The sequence below is a fragment of the Aspergillus mulundensis genome (assembly GCF_003369625.1).
Source record: "Aspergillus mulundensis strain DSM 5745 chromosome Unknown scaffold_21, whole genome shotgun sequence".
NCBI lineage: Eukaryota > Fungi > Ascomycota > Eurotiomycetes > Eurotiales > Aspergillaceae > Aspergillus > Aspergillus mulundensis.
Window position 1 is genome coordinate 206,264 of NW_020797909.1, and position 17,249 is coordinate 223,512.

The 17,249-nt window shown below is 52.4% G+C and overlaps 8 protein-coding genes across 8 annotated transcripts; 4 read left to right on the forward strand and 4 right to left on the reverse strand.

Moving 5' to 3' along the window:
• Positions 1 to 958: 958 nt before the first annotated feature.
• Positions 959 to 2,230, forward strand: DSM5745_11172 (intradiol ring-cleavage dioxygenase; the record flags this gene model as incomplete). Its single annotated transcript, XM_026753188.1, has 3 exons — positions 959 to 1,202; positions 1,252 to 1,576; positions 1,624 to 2,230. The coding sequence occupies 3 exons, from the start codon at positions 959 to 961 to the stop codon at positions 2,228 to 2,230; spliced, it is 1,176 nt and encodes a 391-aa protein (XP_026598263.1).
• Positions 2,231 to 2,497: 267 nt separating this feature from the next.
• Positions 2,498 to 3,019, forward strand: DSM5745_11173 (uncharacterized protein; the record flags this gene model as incomplete). The annotated part of the gene is made up of 1 exon (XM_026753189.1): positions 2,498 to 3,019. One exon carries the CDS (start codon positions 2,498 to 2,500, stop codon positions 3,017 to 3,019), a length of 522 nt encoding a protein of 173 aa, XP_026598264.1.
• Positions 3,020 to 3,974: 955 nt separating this feature from the next.
• On the forward strand, positions 3,975 to 5,502 carry DSM5745_11174 (MFS transporter; the record flags this gene model as incomplete). Its single annotated transcript, XM_026753190.1, has 2 exons — positions 3,975 to 4,249; positions 4,305 to 5,502. The coding sequence occupies 2 exons, from the start codon at positions 3,975 to 3,977 to the stop codon at positions 5,500 to 5,502; spliced, it is 1,473 nt and encodes a 490-aa protein (XP_026598265.1).
• A 1,870-nt stretch (positions 5,503 to 7,372) lies between these two features.
• On the reverse strand, positions 7,373 to 8,452 carry DSM5745_11175 (uncharacterized protein; the record flags this gene model as incomplete). The annotated part of the gene is made up of 3 exons (XM_026753191.1): positions 7,373 to 7,912; positions 7,962 to 8,296; positions 8,341 to 8,452. 3 exons carry the CDS (start codon positions 8,450 to 8,452, stop codon positions 7,373 to 7,375), a joined length of 987 nt encoding a protein of 328 aa, XP_026598266.1.
• A 2,079-nt stretch (positions 8,453 to 10,531) lies between these two features.
• DSM5745_11176 (uncharacterized protein) lies at positions 10,532 to 10,861 on the reverse strand (the record flags this gene model as incomplete). Its single annotated transcript, XM_026753192.1, has 1 exon — positions 10,532 to 10,861. The coding sequence occupies one exon, from the start codon at positions 10,859 to 10,861 to the stop codon at positions 10,532 to 10,534; it is 330 nt and encodes a 109-aa protein (XP_026598267.1).
• Positions 10,862 to 11,757: 896 nt separating this feature from the next.
• On the forward strand, positions 11,758 to 12,425 carry DSM5745_11177 (cupin domain-containing protein; the record flags this gene model as incomplete). Its single annotated transcript, XM_026753193.1, has 2 exons — positions 11,758 to 12,057; positions 12,111 to 12,425. 2 exons carry the CDS (start codon positions 11,758 to 11,760, stop codon positions 12,423 to 12,425), a joined length of 615 nt encoding a protein of 204 aa, XP_026598268.1.
• Positions 12,426 to 12,610: 185 nt separating this feature from the next.
• On the reverse strand, positions 12,611 to 14,089 carry plyC (polysaccharide lyase family 1 protein; the record flags this gene model as incomplete). Its single annotated transcript, XM_026753194.1, has 4 exons — positions 12,611 to 12,918; positions 12,983 to 13,240; positions 13,310 to 13,662; positions 13,731 to 14,089. 4 exons carry the CDS (start codon positions 14,087 to 14,089, stop codon positions 12,611 to 12,613), a joined length of 1,278 nt encoding a protein of 425 aa, XP_026598269.1.
• A 920-nt stretch (positions 14,090 to 15,009) lies between these two features.
• Positions 15,010 to 16,338, reverse strand: DSM5745_11179 (putative cytochrome P450 monooxygenase; the record flags this gene model as incomplete). Its single annotated transcript, XM_026753195.1, has 2 exons — positions 15,010 to 15,999; positions 16,057 to 16,338. The coding sequence occupies 2 exons, from the start codon at positions 16,336 to 16,338 to the stop codon at positions 15,010 to 15,012; spliced, it is 1,272 nt and encodes a 423-aa protein (XP_026598270.1).
• Positions 16,339 to 17,249: the final 911 nt, after the last annotated feature.

Sequence of the window (17,249 nt, forward strand, 5' to 3'; positions counted from 1 at the left end):
AAAGGTCGACGGCCCGCGGGGTTGTTTTGATCGTGAAGAAGTCTCCCATCGTGAGAAGCCAGAATAGGCAGGCATCACTGGGTGATGGCGCCTCCCTCAGTGGGAAGGCTCGGACGGCAACCACGAGGACTCACATAGGTGATGGAGCACGTGCAGGAACGAGACTTGGGGCGAGTACGAGTATCTTCGTGCTTTCTCGGTGGCCTGCAATCTTCCAATTTCGAGTAGATAAAAACGACGAATAAAGATTGATGTCGGTTGTCTGCTAGATGAGTTGTAGGATCAAGGCTCGGCATCAAAGGCAGAAGGTACTTTGGTCCTGAGGCAGCAACGGTGCCTGGTCAGGTACCGTACGGTAATCCCGAGTTACGCCGGTATTTCCGATGTGAGGCTCCGGGGTGGACTCTCTTCACCCTCTCTTCACCGGGGAGACTGTCGATCAATGGAGTCGAGGACTCGTCAGTCTGCATTCTGGAATAATCTTGTTCACGGAGTGTCTATACTGAAGTCTAGAGGTATTTACGCGTATGTTGCTTGACAGCTGCTAGACTAACACTAGAGACAGGGCGAATTCCGTTGAGATACTCCGCATACGAGCTTCAGCCGGCTGCTGCGTTTCGCACCATGGTTGCAACCCTCCGAATAGACTTCTCGGACAGATATCTTTCCTTAGCCAGGCCCCGGTGGACCTGCTAAGCTCATACCAAGCACCTTTCCCCAAAGCATACGCGGCGCCAAGCGGACGATGTGTTTCCAGCCCTACCTAAACTGCCGCTACAGCCTATGGCTTGCCTCGGATTACGCATCCCCTTCTTCAAGCCTCCTTTTGATGAAACGTCAAGATGTGGCGGTTACGCGGCACGAGCCAAGCCTCCTCGACGATGCCTATAAGAAGGAGTGAGCTTGCGGAAGAATTTGACAATCATTAACAACAACTCTCTCCTCTATCTCCTTGACAATGCGCTTCACTGGTCTCCTCACTCTCACTGCGGCCACTCTGGCCCTCGCCCACCCGGGTGAGAAGCACGATCCTGTTGCCCTCAAGCGCGAGATTCACGCGCGTGATGTGCAGGCCGTCAGGGCCAGGCAGGCCTTGGACGCCTGCTCCAACTCCAACGAGGCTATCCAGTTGACCCAGCGCAACGTCGCCCGTCGTGCCCAGACTACTCGTGACCTGCGCAGCAAGCGCGGCATCACCGCCCGTGAGCTCTCCTCTTATCTTACAACGACGAGCATTGGCTAATTGAGCAGACCCCCAAAAATGGCGTCGTGACCTTGCTGCCCTCGAGAAGTGGGAAGCTGTTGACCACAACAAGACCGGTATCCTCAACTACGGCCCCAACACCCCTGAACAGGCCATCTTTGGCGGAAACACCAGCGCCATCCTTGCCCCTACCATCACCGACGGCCCCTACTACATCTGGGGTGAACTTATGAGGGAGGACGTGAGGGAAGAGCAGTTCTCTGACGGTGTTGACCTCTTCCTCGAGGTGCAGTACATTGACGTCAACACCTGCAAGCCCATCCCGGGTGCTATTGTTGACATCTGGAACGCCAACGCCACTGGTGTCTACAGGTATGTTTCTCACACCATTGCCACGAGATAATATCTAACAAGCGCAGTGGTGTTGTGGCCACTGGCAACGAAGCCGACTGGGACTCAACTTTCCTCCGCGGTATCCAAGAGTCCGATGAAGATGGAGTTGTCACCTTTCAGACCATCTTCCCCGGGCACTACGATGGCCGTGCCATCCACACCCATCTCCTGACCCACATCGGTGCCACCGTCAACGAGAACAACGGCACCCTCCAGGTCGGCACCGGCAGCATCGCCCACATCGGCCAGCTCTTCTGGAACGAGGTGCTCCGCTCTGCTGTTGAGGACACCTACCCCTACAACACCAACACCCAGGCGATTACCTCCAACGCCGATGACATGTGGAGCATTGAGCAGGCCAGCGACGACTTCGACCCTTACCCCGAGTACATCTACCTCGGCAACGGTCTGGATGATGGTCTCTTTGCCTGGATCCAGATTGGTATCAACGCTTCGGCCGACTACACCGACAACTCTTACTACAGCATCGCCGGATACTACGACGAGAACGGTGGTCACCAGAACACTGACAGCGCTGCTTTCGGCGGCGGTGGTGGTGGTGAGGGTGGTGCTCCTTCCGGTGCCGCTCCCTCTGGCGCTGCCCCTACCGGCTCTGCCGCGCCTTCTGCTTAAACCTTTCAAACTCGCATTGTGAGGAAGTAAATTTTCCCTGTATCAAAATATAGTCCATTGTATCCACATCACTTCCTTTCTCGCAAGCTACTTTCTATACGCGTATAGTTAGTAGTTGGAGTAGTTCTGTGACTCACGCTTAATAATAGCCCTGCGTGATCGGATGAGTCTCTGATCTACTCCATACATATATAAAACCCACGTTGATCCTCTCGTACCGTACTTGAGTCAAGTTCCGCATAACCAAAGATCACATCAAGATCAAGCATGTCCCTCCCCCAAACACCCAAGCAATGGACAAAACAATCCAACAACCAATCCTTCCTCATCTCAACAGATAAAACCCTCCTCTCCCTCCCCGCCATAAACACCGCATTCGCCTCAGACGCAATATACTGGGCGAACCCCCTCCCCGACGAATCTCTCCAAGCCATGATCGACAACTCATTCTGTTTCGGCCTGTACAAAACACCCGCCAGTGACAATGAGCAAGCGCTGCAGCAAATTGGCTTCGCCCGCCTCATAACCGATGGCGTCACCCTCGCATACCTAACAGACGTCTACATTCTGCCGGACCACCAGGGCCTTGGACTGGGAGGGTGGATACTGGACTGTGTGGACGAGCTCGTAAAGCCGCTGCCGCATCTTCGGTGGTTTTTGCTGCGCACGGGCGAGGAAACGAGTTTGCGGGCTTATAGGAAGCGGTATAGGATGGAGGTTATGGATAATGGGGACTTGGGCAAGGGGGCGCTTTTTATGGGGAGGAAGGGGGATGGGAATCGGGTTTGATGCTGTGTTGGTGTCCTTGGGATAGAAGGGGCGTTATGTTGAAACTTGTAAATGAATCATGTCTCAATCTGTCGGCATTCCTGGGTTGGCGGAAAGTGATTTCAATTTGGTCTTATTATTGAGACTTTAATGACACAGTTCATTTGGTCTTTCTCCTGTTATTGATAAACCCTGCCTTAGGTATGTTCGATAGGTGTCACTGCACAATGCAAGATCATTTCCCATGCGATCAGTCGTAAGCATTATTCTGTCTCGATGATGGTTAGAATTGAAATATGCCCTTCTAATGGCAGAGGATATACAATGCTCTATTCTACGAAAACCGACACGTGGAATTGGAGATGTACAAGTTTTGATAGGCGATCGTGGGCAAGCTGAAATATATCTTAGGGTTACCGGTGCACAGGTCCAGTCCATGGCTGCAAGGGACAATACCTAGCCACAACCTAAGGTAGGTCCTAGATTCAACTAACTGAACATTGTGAATTTTGCGATTATTACTAAGGCAGAATAATGTCCTTTGTGCAACATTGTCACGGCTGCTATCTCGGTAGCAACAGACCTCGGGCGAAGATGCCATATCGAGGAAACGCAGTTCTTGCTGTTCGCACTTGAGCACTGGACGCAATATATCAGGAATGCTAAGACCCAATTACCCTGGCTCAAGCAACCTTGTTGATCAAGGATATCTTGAGTACACCAACTCGGCCTCGTTATCTGGTTAGGGCTACCAAGGCCTTGTCCTTGGGGCAGCATCTCCAACTGATCGACGGTTATCGCCGACTTATCCGGGATCCCCACTGCTGAAATCTCGGCCGACTCCGAGGCGGACAAGAATCTTTAACCGGTCCAGTCCCTGACTTTTCTCTATATATTCCATGGGGCGGCTCTAGTCAGGAACATCTGTGCATCCACTTGTCAAAACATCCCGCCGTGGCTGGGTATAGCGTGCAGCATGGGTTTTCTTCCGGTCGGCGTCAAAGGTACGCCAGGGGACGAGAAGCAGCCGGTAGAATTGGACCCCGACTTCCTTGTCAAATGGGATCAGGACGACCCGATGAACCCCCAGAACTGGCCAGATCGGTATAAGTGGTGGGTGACTTTCCAACTGGGTATGCTTGCCCTTGCCGGCAGTCTGGGATCCAGCATCATGACGCCAGCCGACCATATTATCGCGCAATATATTGGCGTGAGTCAGGAGGTGTCTGTTCTGGATGTCGCGTTGTACTTGTAAGTGGTCGGATTTTCTTTGAATTAGCTAGCAATGGCTAACACGAGTTAACAGGGTTGGCTTCATCTTCGGACCCATCATCTGGGCGCCCATGTCCGAGATCTGGGGAAGACGAGTCAGTATTCTTCCAGCAGTATTTTGCCAGGCACTGTTCGCAATCGGCACTTCGCGAAGCACAAGTGCCGCGTCGGTATTCGTCACCAGATTCTTCACCGGGTTCTTTGGATCAGCGCCGATCAGCAACGTCACCGCAGCATTAGGCGACATCTGGAGTCGCGAGAGGCGAGGAGTCGCCGTTAGTCTGTACGCAGTCGCAGTCAATGGTGGTCCCTCGCTGGGTCCCGTCATCGGCGCAGCCCTCGTCACGAACCCGCATCTCAATTGGCGCTGGACCGGGTACATCCTCGCCATCTGGGTCATGGTAACCTTCGTTATGGCCTTCTTTTGTCTGCCGGAAGTGTATCCGCTTGTGCTTCTGAAGCAGAAAGCGCAGCGTCTTCGCAAAGAAACGAACGACAACCGCTACTACCACCCGCACGAGCACATCAAGCTCGATGTCCACTCCATCGTGACAAAACAGCTCTCCCGCCCTATGGTTATGCTGACCACTGAGCCTGTCGTCACCTGTATCGCCATCTATGCATCCTTCGTCTACGGCGTCATGTACCTTACTCTCGAAGTCTTCCCCATCGTTTTTCAAGAAATCCGCGCCTGGCACCCAGTCGTCGCAACGCTCCCTTTCCTCGCCTTGTTAATAGGAGTGATCTCCTCCGTCGGCCTCAACATCTGGAATCAATACCGCTACAACATCATCGCCAAGAACGCAGGCGGAAGGGCCGTCCCTGAAGCCCGTCTACCGCCCATGGCCTTCGGGGCTGTCTTTTTCGTCATCGGCGCGTTCTGGTTCGCGTGGACTGCGAAGCCGCCCCACCACTGGATCCTTCCTTGTCTTGCAGCCCTGTTTATTGGCATCGGCTTCAACTGTATCTTCCAGCAGTGTCTGAATTATCTTGTTGATATGTATGGCATATACGCGGCGAGCTCGACCGCTGCTGTGACGTTCTTGCGGAGTATCATGGCTGCGGGACTGCCCCTTGCTGCGAGACCGATGATCCGCGCGCTGGATGTTGGACCGGCTGTATCGATTATCGGGGCTGTTGCGGCTGTACTGCTGCCTATACCTTTCTTGTTTATGAAGTATGGACCGAGATTGAGGAGGTTATCAAAGTTGACGCCGGATAACCCGAATTAGGCGTAGGTAGTTCTTGATTCGTGGAAAAGTATAGACAGGGGCTAGGGCCAAGTGTTGTCGTGGTTACAGCTGTAGAATACCCAATGTAAACAGAGTTAAAGCTTCGGATATAAGTTCCAAATGAGCAACTCCGAGCCCCGAGCCCGAGGCTCGCTCCGGGGACTGTTATGTCCGAAAACCGGTCTCGGCAGCCTTTACGGAGTACCCTTCAACATACCAGCGAAGAATGTATCATGATTCATATTGCAACAGGTCTGAAACAACACGAGATACATCACGTCGGCATCTCACGCCTCACTCTCTCCACCCACTCCCAGCTATCAGCTCATAGGGTGTACTCTCGCCATCCGCTTGAACATTTTCGCAGGCTGCTGATACGGACCAGCCTTTTCCACATCAGGCTTGAGCGTATGACATCTCTGCATGACTTGCGGCTCTGCGACGGCGCATCCAAAGCAATATGAGGACAGATAGCCACGGCACCAGCAGCTCCCCCGACCCCGATGCCTGCTTTTGCGCCGGTTGTTCAACCGCAGGAGGGAACCTGGTTATCGGGTGCGTCGTCGGTCAGGGTTAGCGTTGCTAATAGCGTCAAGGATGAAGACGAGGTACAGGAGGGATGAGGTGCCATGGCAGCAAGCACTGGCGCAACGCTCACAGCAGCGCTTGTTCCCCAGCGGCTGATGCCTATGCCCCAGCACCATTCCGTCGAGTTGTCTGTTCCATCGCAAACCCCATCTGTGTTATTGAAGCTGGAGGACTCGGGCTCTGGAGAGTTATTGCGTGCTTCCACCAACCCCAAGCCATAGCCCAACTTCTGCAGACGGCGGAGGATTTGCTGGCGAGGGAGGAAGAGAAATTGGGCGGGGGCGAAGATATTGTTGTCTCAGTCAATCCCAGCTCTTTGGCGCTATGAGTCCCTCCCGCATCACCCGTCAATTCCAGGCCTCTGAGGTTGGCTCCCAGCACCGCCATTTCTATGCTCGCGATCCTTATCCCCCAGACCGGACGGATCAGCATCAACAACCGCAAAAGTCTTATCCGTCGCTATCTCCGGTGTCGTCATGGTAGCAGAAGCCGCAGCCCGGCGGCGACGACGGCGACGCAGGCAGAAATACATAATTATCGCTGCAACGATAGCCAGAACCCCCACAGTGGCGCCGATAAAAATCCCGGACATTTCGCTTCTTGAGCGACCGCGACCGCTTGACCCAGCGCTGTCAGTGGATACTGGAGGCGACGGAGAAGAGTCTACCATTGCTCCGGCGAGAAGAGACATTAAAGTGATGTGGTAGAGGGTGCAGCATCGTGTTCGTGGCATTACTCGAGGCTTGGGGTTGAGCTTAGCTGTCTTGGAAAGAGGTTGAGAGACCAACACCGGGCATTCCAGGCACTTGGCTTTATTGGATTTCCTGGACAGCAGACTAGGGCAACTGCCCATACGCATACGAGGCCCAATGCTACTCTCTGATAAGAAGATCGAATAGAGGACCACCGTGATTGGTTGGGTCGTGTTTACAGGCTCGTCTGACTCCAAACAGGTGGGGGCCGTGGCGGAAAGGACTTAACCAAGGGTGGTTACTACGCATAGCCTGCAGTTCATTGAAGTCCGGAGGTAAGGCCAAAGGAATCTTTAACAACGGGGTTTCAATCGTCGAGTATGCGAGCCGAGCTCCAAATCGATATTTAAACATGTTTGTATGAATTATTGCGATCTCTTCCCTGTATCATATCTAGTTATGACCTGAATTATTTGAAGAGTAGCAATACCCGGCCATTGGCATAGTGAAGGCGCTCTTAACAAGGATTCGCGGGCGTGGGTATCAAAGGAACATCCGTAGTAGTCTGCTCGTGTAGGCCAGCCTGACAATCATGCAGCAAGAACTTTCTCCAGGACCTTTTGACCCTGTTCGAGAGTCTGGGAAGACTCTTCACCGAGCCACCTTGGCTCAGGGCGGTCGATATCGGTTTCAATTTTCCAGGCACGCGTACCAGCGACATAAATGGAGGCACCGTGGAGAGACTCGTTGCAAAGCACGCCAGCAGACACCTTTGCAACATCCTCAGCAGTACTAAGGGGCAGTCCTGCCCTGGTCCAGTGCTTTTGAACGGTCTTCGAAAAGGAGTTGTCGGTTTGTGTCATCCAAGGGCGGATTGTATTGATACGAATGCTGTGGCAGTATGGCGAGTTGAGGTTGGTGCGAAGGGAGCGCATCAGACCTTGGACACCGTTCTTAGCAGCCTGGTATACTGGTACAACAGGCGTCTCTTTAATGCCCACGGCGCAGGAGAATAGAAGAATGGAGCGGTCCACCCCTGGACCCCGGTTGTGGCGGAGGTATACGCTCGCCAAGCGAGTGACATAGAGTGTCCCCAGTAGGTTCACGTCGATATCCTTGATAGATGGAGCCTATCATCTTTTAGGGTTGAGATCTACCCACGTAGCTTGTTTTTCTCACCTTGCGGACTTGCGTGAGGTTCAAGGAGTGGTCGAACCATGTCTCTTTCGTCTCTGTACTGCCAGCAGTGACCACGACATGATCAATGCGGTTGTACTTTTTGAAGGTACGGTCAAATAGATCGAGCACGGACTGATAGTCTGTCACATCTGTCGTTTGGAAGACTGCGCGAGGGGGCTTGGGAGGGCCAGTGGGCTCCGAGTGTACAGGCCAGTGCTGGATACACTTTCTGGCCAGCTGTTCTCCGCGAGAGGCATCAATATCTCCGATCGTCACATAAGCTCCGTTCTCGCAACAGAGCTCAACAAGACTAGCACCAATCCCGTTGGACCCGCCTAGAGCCGTTAGCATCGACCAGAAATCGATGGCAAGCACTTACCCACGACGAGGACTACCTTCTCATGGAGGGAGTCTGCGTCGATCTTGGTGTGGAACTGGTCCATATGGCCTTCAGACGAGGTCTCCGCAATGGGTTCGGTCTTAGCAATCATGATGAAGCAGGGTGGGTATTCCGAAGCACTTGAGATAAGAAAGATTGTATAGAGCACGAGGAGAACACGGAACACAACCATCCCCACAAGATTCGCGACACATCTGCTCTTTTATATCGCCATTGCCACGCCGCAAGTCCTCGCCAATCCTTCCGCATTGGGAAGCTTATGCCTGTCGTGCTGGGTATGGTCGTTGGTTGGGGACTTTTTCTGGTCCTCCGGAGCGAGGTTGGATCCAAAGTGGAGCCTGCATGAGACGAAAACGGACGAGACTAGACCATGAGGCTAGCGGTGCTGTTGGATTCAAATTGAACGATGTCGTTGGATGACGCGAATCCGCCTCGCCTGATGGCGTGTCTGTCTAAATCACATCCACTGTGGACCTCCGATCGGCAAGACAGCGCGGGGGAGGAGACTGAAAAGTGGGAATCTGGAGAGAATCTGGGGGATTGACCGCACATCGCGGAGCTCATAGTATGGACCGGTCGTATGAACTATGAACTGAGAAGCATAAAATAGTAACGTCAAAGGAGGCTGAAGACTTGATCTGGAAAGCCATGAAGAAGCTCGGGGACTTGTGGTCGTGGCGTGCCTGCAAAGGGACTGTGCCGTCGCCGTCCTTGGCGTCTTTCTTACTCAGGGTAGGAGTCCAGGTACCCCCTCACTACCGTCTTCCGTCCTTATTCCGGAGCATTATTGGCACTCCATAGCTTCTCTGCTCATGGTCAAGGTGACCAATTATCTTGCCCCGCCCTCCTAATTGACTTTGAGCTCGATGCTGACTTCTACTCGTTTTAGCGACGTACATACAATCATGACGATGGTTTAGGTACGAATGCCAAATCGCCAATCCAAGCCACCCGAGATTAGAGCCAGCCACGGCGCGACAGGAGATGCGACTAAACATCTGTCCGGTGTCTAAGTGCCCTACTTAAGAACAAGCGCAGCTCATTCGAGCAGGCACCAACCGACTTTGGACCCCAAGCTGATCCACCTCCAATCTCGAGTCCTCGGCTAAAACAAGACAATAACGACGCGGATATCTCGGCGCCATGGGATTATTGGTGGCGCAACGCCCCAATGTGGGCCGACGTCATATCGCTTGCGGGAATGCGGTTATAGCAGCAAAAGATTGAGGGTGCTGATGCACGACTCATCGAACCCGGAGCACTCTAATCCATTATTCGTTCTATTGCACGAAGATTATTCAGTTACGCGATGAGTATACCTCTTACAGCCCACTGCTGGGAAATGAGAGCAACCCACTTAAATTCATGTGCTTGGAGACGTCCATGAATTGAGTCTCCCGAGCGAGGGGAAAGTCCAGAAAACCCAGCGTTTGCGTTTTCTCCCCCGGTCTTGAGGAGCTGTCCTCACTTAGCAGCAGTATAAGATTGGGACGGACCGGCACTATGATGCAACAAGACCTGCATAAGTGTCAGTCCTATCTTCAAAGAAGCCGCCAAGCGATGGTTGTCGTCCAAAGAGGAACGCCAGACGTCTGCATCTCGGTGTTTATTGGCTGATAGGGTACATCTTGACCGGGGCTCAACCAAAGCTCCCATTTGGATTATCTGATCCGTAGGACAAAGGGCCCAGCACATACAGAGCATACTGAGAAGCAGAGGCAGCACCGAGGTATCATCGGATGAAGAGCCGCGCCAGACGCGTCCTCGAGTTCCTCGAGTCGAACAGCAAGCCCATCAGGAGACTGAGACCCATGACTCTCCGCCGTTTCCCTTTCGCGAGTCGTACCACATCAGACAGCAATCTGAACAGTATGTGGGCATGCTTCGGTACGAGTATCTACTCTGAGGGAAAGTGTTGACACATATACCCATTTTTTACAACCCAGACTGCGCCAAGCAGGTGCTCATGCATTGGACACATTACATGCTGTTTATCCCAAAACGATCATCGTGACATTCTCATGGCCATCAGTATCGCTTCTTATTTGCTTTGTGAAACATTCCAGACCACATGAAGGGATAACAAGCCAAGCACATACTTCACAGCGTCTGCTTTGACATGACCCCGCGCACTAAGCTACCATACAAGACGTGTCTTGCCTTGCAAGGTTTAGCCCGTATCTTCCAAATAGCCGCTCCATTCTTGAGCGGTCTTCAGAGTCATCTGTGTCCCTTGGATTCCTGTTGCTCGCGCCAAAACGCGCTCATCGGCTGCTCCTTCTTCAGCAGACCGCGGGTATCGTGCAGCGTCTCGCATCTCCTTTCTCTTGACGTGCACGGTGTAGAGGCCGGTCCCGGTCGCTATGGCGGTTAATATGAGGCCTGTGCCGCCGATTGCATAGTTCACGATATCGGACATTGTTCTGTGTATCCCGTCTTGCTGTTTCTCTGCTTTGTCAGTCAAAAATAGAGTGACCTGGAAAAGAAGGGACTCCCACATTGAGAGAAGGGATGACGAAGAAAGCAAAGATGTTGAGAGTTGCCTTAGGGCTTGATGGGAGACTGGTATGTGCTCAAGGGTGCAAGTGTTTGTGTCTCATTATGTGCAGATAGCAACCGCATTTATATCCCACAGGGTGAGGCTCTGTCTTTTCTTCCCCGCGGTCGAAAAGAGACATCTCCGCATCTCTTTGGGCATCTATGCAGCTCAAGGTTTGCCCGGCAACTGTTGTCCCTACGTTAACCAATCCCTGATGTTGAGGTCGCGTTGACAGCCTTTCGCGTCAAAGGCGCGATAGTCCGAGCGCAAGAAGAGTACGCGCGCTTTGCGACAAGATATGGTCTAACCTACTCGCTGGTCAAGCGGTGCCATACTGAAGTATTGCAGCTAAACGGAAATAGCAATCTTCGAGGACGATGGGAGACAATGCGGTAGGGATCTAACCCTAAGCCTTTGGCTCCTGAGCTATATGGATCCACCTCCCACCAATGCTCTATGAGGCCTCGACCACTAGATGATTATTAAGACACTGGCAGTGCCAGCTTCTGAAAGAGACTTCTTTGTTATTGGGTGGTCATGGATTTGAATGTCCGCTATGACGTGCAAGCCCAAAGCCGGACAAGGAGCAGGCCCGGCTGAGTATCCATTCGGCTTAGGTACAGGTACAATTACGATATTTTCGATCAGTTCAGGCCTGTTTGTCATATCAAGTTCTCGAAGATTGATCATCCACCACCTGCGCCTCCTGATTGTCACTCTCCGGATGCGACCATGGACAAGCGTCGACGTCACTCCCGGCCTTACCGGTACCGGGGTCTGACGGCGAATAAGCTCAGTAATCGCAGCATAAGAACCGTGGCCAGACGCCGGAATATCGCAAATCAAATCTCGTCAGCATGAATAAAGCACCCATATTTAAGATCCCCAAGAACGTCCTTCACCCCGGTAGAATACCGCGACAGCCAATATCTCCTCGATTCACAACGACCTTCCGTCGAAATAAATCCTACTCCTCTCAGAACTCAACCTCGACCACCAATATGGTCAGCAACCCGCCACCAAACGAGATGGTGTACCTGCCGGGTATCCTCTCGCCATCCCGGTCCTTCGGTGTCTTCCGCAAGGTCATCCACACAGGCCTCTACTCGCAATTCGTCGCGATGGAAGTCCCCGTGAATGGAGAAATCGGCGACGAGGTAGGCGAGCCCATGAAAAAAGCCCTGGAACACATAATAACCAAGTATCCCAGAAACACGCCGTCGACCAAATCCTGCTTTTCACACACGGCACTGGCAAGGCTATCGTGGCCGGGAAGGAACAGACCGTCAAGCAGGGCGACGTGGTGATTGTCCCCGCGGGCACGCAGCACCAGTTCCTGAATGCCGGTGATGTCCCCTTGGAGGTGGTTACCATCTATTCACCCGCTGAGCATGACCCGCACACTGTGCATTCAACGAAAGAAGAGGGGGATAAGCAGGAGGAAGCTGGGGAGGATGAGGCGCCGCTGTGGAGTCAGAGGGGGAGGGAGGAGAATGAGAAGTTGGGGATTGTGAGGGTTGAGTAACTTCGCTTTAGAGATGAACTTTGATTCTGGGTTTTTCACATATGGTGTTCTTGGTGAGGTTTATTATTTATTGGGGTCTTGGCCATGCTATTAGGTTGATAACACGCTCGAAAACTACATTAATTTAAAGGTAATGTGAGTGAAAAGGATATGGATATGCAAGCATGTATACATATAGCAGACCGCTAGCATTTAGCAGTCTCCACGTAGCCTTCCGGCACCAGCGAGTTGGCCCAGACTTCCAGCCAGGAGTACCCAGTGCTGCTATCAATTCCCGTCGAATCAGCAACACTGGGGTCCGTCCCGAGTTGGGTCTCAACATCATCAGGGATTCCATCGCCGTCGGTATCAGTGGGCGTCTTGCCACCGTCAAGATCACCAACACCACCAAAGTCATCCTCATCCGAGATCAAAGCTCCGTCTGTTCCGTAAGACAGAACCTGTTCGATGAGGTTGGCGTCCACGTCGTCACGTACGAGAGAGGCACCGACGTCTGTGCGTTCGCATTAGTCCCTGATTCACTAAATTTACATGAAGATGGGTTGGGGTAGACATACTTTCAGTCACATAGGTGACAACCTCGTCCGGTGTCATGACATACTCAACAGCAGGATAGTCGTACTTCGTGTCAACGATCTCCATACCGCCGTAATTAGACGAGGCCACGCCGAGCTCGTTCCCGTTAAGAGTTCCGTCCTGGTCGGGGTCGTAGTAGTTGTTCTCGACGTAGCCGTGGAAGTTCGCGTTGCCGCGCGTGAAGGCCGTGACGGAGGTTGACGGACCGCTGATGAAGTAGTTGCCGATGATGTTTGCGTCTGTCAATGATTACCAGTCAGTATCAGGCCCTTGTCAACATTATAAGGTAGGGAAAGGCGGAAACATACAAGACTGTCCACTCGAGTCACCAGCAATATAGCCGCCGCCGCCACCCCAGTTGTAGACAAGGTTGTTTGTAAACTCGTTGACACCCTTGACCTTAGGGTTACGCGTCTTGTTGTCGATGTACAGGTTTCGGAACAGGGAGACGCCGCCATCTGTCTGCATGAGTCCGCCGCACGAGTGTGTCTCCAGACCTTGCCCGATGATGCTGTCTTGCACTGTGATGTTCTCGGCTGTTCCGCTGATAGAGAAGGTCTCGTCGCGACCCCATGAGACGGAGACGTGGTCAAAGATCATATTTTCCCCTTCAGCAATCGTAATACCGTCCTTGCCGCTGTCGCCCCCGCGACCCATTCGACTGTCGCCGGACTCCAATTAGCATTCTCGTTATCCTTGCTAGAGAGAGCCCTGGGAAGAGATACGTACATCCGAATGTACCTAACGATCGCATCATCCGCATTAGAGAAGGACCAGCCATTCCCATAAACTGTGATACCATCCCCGGGCGCCGTCTGGCCCAGAATCGTAACGCGCTTGGACACGACTATCCGGTCTTCAATGTTGATCACGCCGCCCACTGCAAAGACGACGATACGGTCGGTTTCCGAGACGGCATCGCGCAGCGATCCCTCTCCCGAGTCTTCCAGGTTTGTAACGACGTAAACATCGCCGCCGCGACCACCAACGGCGTTGGCGCCGAACCCTTCTGCGCCGGGGAAGGCGAGGAGAGCGGTTGCCGAATGACAAAGAGGAAGGAGCGCGAAAAGCGTCTGAAGGAGCTGCATGGTGTCAATCCTTGCTATGACAGTTCAAGTGAACAAAGAGTCAGGGCTCATGTTCGATGGCATACTATTTATACTCAGAGGAGGAAGTCCCCTACTTCGTATGTCCAGATTATCAATACGAGACGCTGCTGCAGAGCATTTCCAATTTAGGAACGGACCGAGTTTGCAGAAACAACGGTTCGACGTTCAGCCTGGAATAGATTAATCTTTAATATTCCCCCGCGAGTGGATGTCAGTGCGCTCGACACGCTCGCGGCTAAATGTGAAACATGGAGAAAGTCGACCCCTGGCATGGTCCACCGTGCGCCACACACCGGACTCAGGGACTCGAGGAGGTGACGTTCTGCAGACCAAAATTAGCAATATTACTTTCTGTGGTGTTCTGAGGTAAAACCTCTTAGAGTATGGGGCAACCGGGACTTGTTCATGGTCCTCAAAAGGTTCGTGCGATGGCTGCATATGGGCAGCCGACACATTTCCTGGACCTGGGAGACTTGACAAGGATCGAAACCAGTTTCGCAAACATGTTCGTCATCCCGACACGCTATCTTCACATACGGTTCGTTGCATTTATTCGTGATGGTAGGCGAAAGCGTTCCACTCCAGGGCTCGAGCCTGGTAAGTCGAGATTCGACATCCGGCAATATTCATCCCTGTCTTGTTCATCGCGGAGCCATAAAGTTCTTACCGGCGTCAAAGGTCTTCAGTGTACCTGACGTTCGACGAAGCGACGGTAACTGCTGATCTCCGACTCGTAGCACTTCAAGCGATGTCCAGTTGATCATCGTTAGGGTGTGGTAATCCTCGGTATAAGCTCGACCAGCATCGACTGAGGAAGCTGGTTCAGCCCATCGGCAGCATTGTGGTTTTCAATCCGAAGCGGAATAATCGGAGAGAACATCTCCTGGTTAGAAGATTCCTTAGTATGCTTCGTCGTGGGCATCGCGGTTATTGCCCGGGTCACGAGCAGAGCGATGAAGGCAACTCACATCATCAAACTCCCTCAACAGTACCACGACTGTTTTCTTCAACTGCAGCCATCCATCTTCAAGTTTAGGGTAATAAGCCCTACAAATCGTGAACGGTAATAAATATTCCTCCATCAATACCCTTCGCGGTCGGTCTGAGGTGAGCCATCGCTCAGGACGGAACATGTGAGCGTCATCTCCAAAAATAGAGTCCATGGTTAGCACAACACCAGGATGCCATGAAAACACTGTTCCATGAGGGAGATTCTCATTGGACCTAAGGCCAGACGATAGTCGGATCTCTCTTGACTGTCTCTGAAGTAGGACAAGTCTCATCGCTTCCTTGAAGACGGCGTCGAGGTAGAAAAGACCAGTAACGTCCCTCGACGAGGGAATAATAGCTCTATTACGAAACATCGGCATATTTTCAATCTCATTTCGAAGTTTGCGCAGAACACCTGGGCTGTTCAGAAGGAGAGGGAACAGAAGAACAAATGTATCGGTTATATCTTGGATGCTCATAGCGAATGCACATCCGAGGGGCATGCGGTCAACAAACTTATGGACAGTACCGAATCCTCGCGGTTGTGCAGGGTCAGTTGCAGATATTGATGCTGATACATCACCTAATATGCCATAGCATGATAGCCGATCTCTCTTTAGAAGAGAAACAGGCCCGCGTAGAAGTATTTCTTCCATTGTCCCGAAGAGCGAAGGGCTAGGTTGGGATTGGCTCGAAGTATGGGATGCGGCAGGGTGAAGGTAGCTGTTGCCGACCAGCTCGGTGATGATTTCTTCTGCAAAGAAGCGCAATATTGTGAGGTTGACAACTCTATATCGCCGTAGAGTTCGAACAAGGTTGCACAAAGCATTGTCAACGACGTCTTCCAACTGATCCTCCCGGTGCTCAGATGGCTGACCGTGGAGGTCAAGCTGGCTTGCCTAGCCGCAGTCGGTTAATGACGCATTTTCAGCTAAAATAGACCGCATAGCACAGACCTCGTCCAAGAGCTGGGTATGATAAGCCTTTGCTATATCTTCGACATTGCTCAGACTAACGACAGCAGGTCCCAAGCGCACAACAGCGCCATATTTCTGATGTAACTCGAGCAGAAATCGGCCATATTCAGATGGTGAAGACCGCTGCGCAATCGTTCTCCAAATGTCGGTAAAAGCAGCGAGAACGGGCCCTGGAATAGACTTGAGGCGCGAATAGTTATAGAGGAGGTAGACTAGCGTCGCGACCACTAGAGCCAGCACGAGAGCTGTGCACGCGACCATGGCCAAGTGAGTTGAGTGGTGGCACAAAGAAGCATTAATGTGTGGAGCAGTGGCAGGAACCTCATAGCAGCTGGGTCGGGTCGGCTTCACTGAGCATCAAGTGGCATGATTTATGAGTTGAAGGCTGTCCCCTATTTCCAAGGTATTTTACCGGTAACCTTGGAAGTAATGGCTGCCGGCCGCGATATTCCGAAATTCGGGGACCCGGGGAGTCCCGAGATATTCAACGTCACCTACTACTTGCTATTCGATGTCAGCGCGGGCTCCAGGGTACTTAAGTATTGCTATTACTTGCTATGGTCGTCTTCGTCTGGGATCTGGCAGAGTCCACCGCTACTCTACGATGCAACAATGCATGCCCAGAAAGGAGCCTTCCAACCGCGAGTGCACAGTTGGCAGCGAATGCCAGGATCCTTGTTCATTAGCGAGCTCATATGCATGGTGTCCTGGGATCAGATCGGAATATAATCCTAAGGAACTCTCCTGTCCAATCAGCGAAAGATGGAATGCGGGTTCTATATCTCGGGGGTGGCAGTCCAGTTACAAAGCCTCTGCCGAACTCGTGATCACAAGATGCAGCACCAATCAGGCAGATGCCAGATACGGCCGGAGGGTATATTGTCAATGCGTGGGGGTGGCTAATGCCGGCAAGTCTAGTTTTCACCCCGCAATGTGCATATCAATATTGAGCTGGGTATGTCCTAGCAGTACGGGTTGAGTCCACGACGAGCGGAAAATGGCAGTCCTGACTAGTTATCAAGGCCAGTAGGAAACGCCGATCTCTTGAACAAGGAAGCTTCGGCAAGCCGCATCAACAACTCATATGTCAAGAGGAAGAGTCCATCGGGATTATTGAGCCGTGCTATCTCGCTGGCAATTGACGACCGGAAACTGTTTGGAAGATTTAGTTA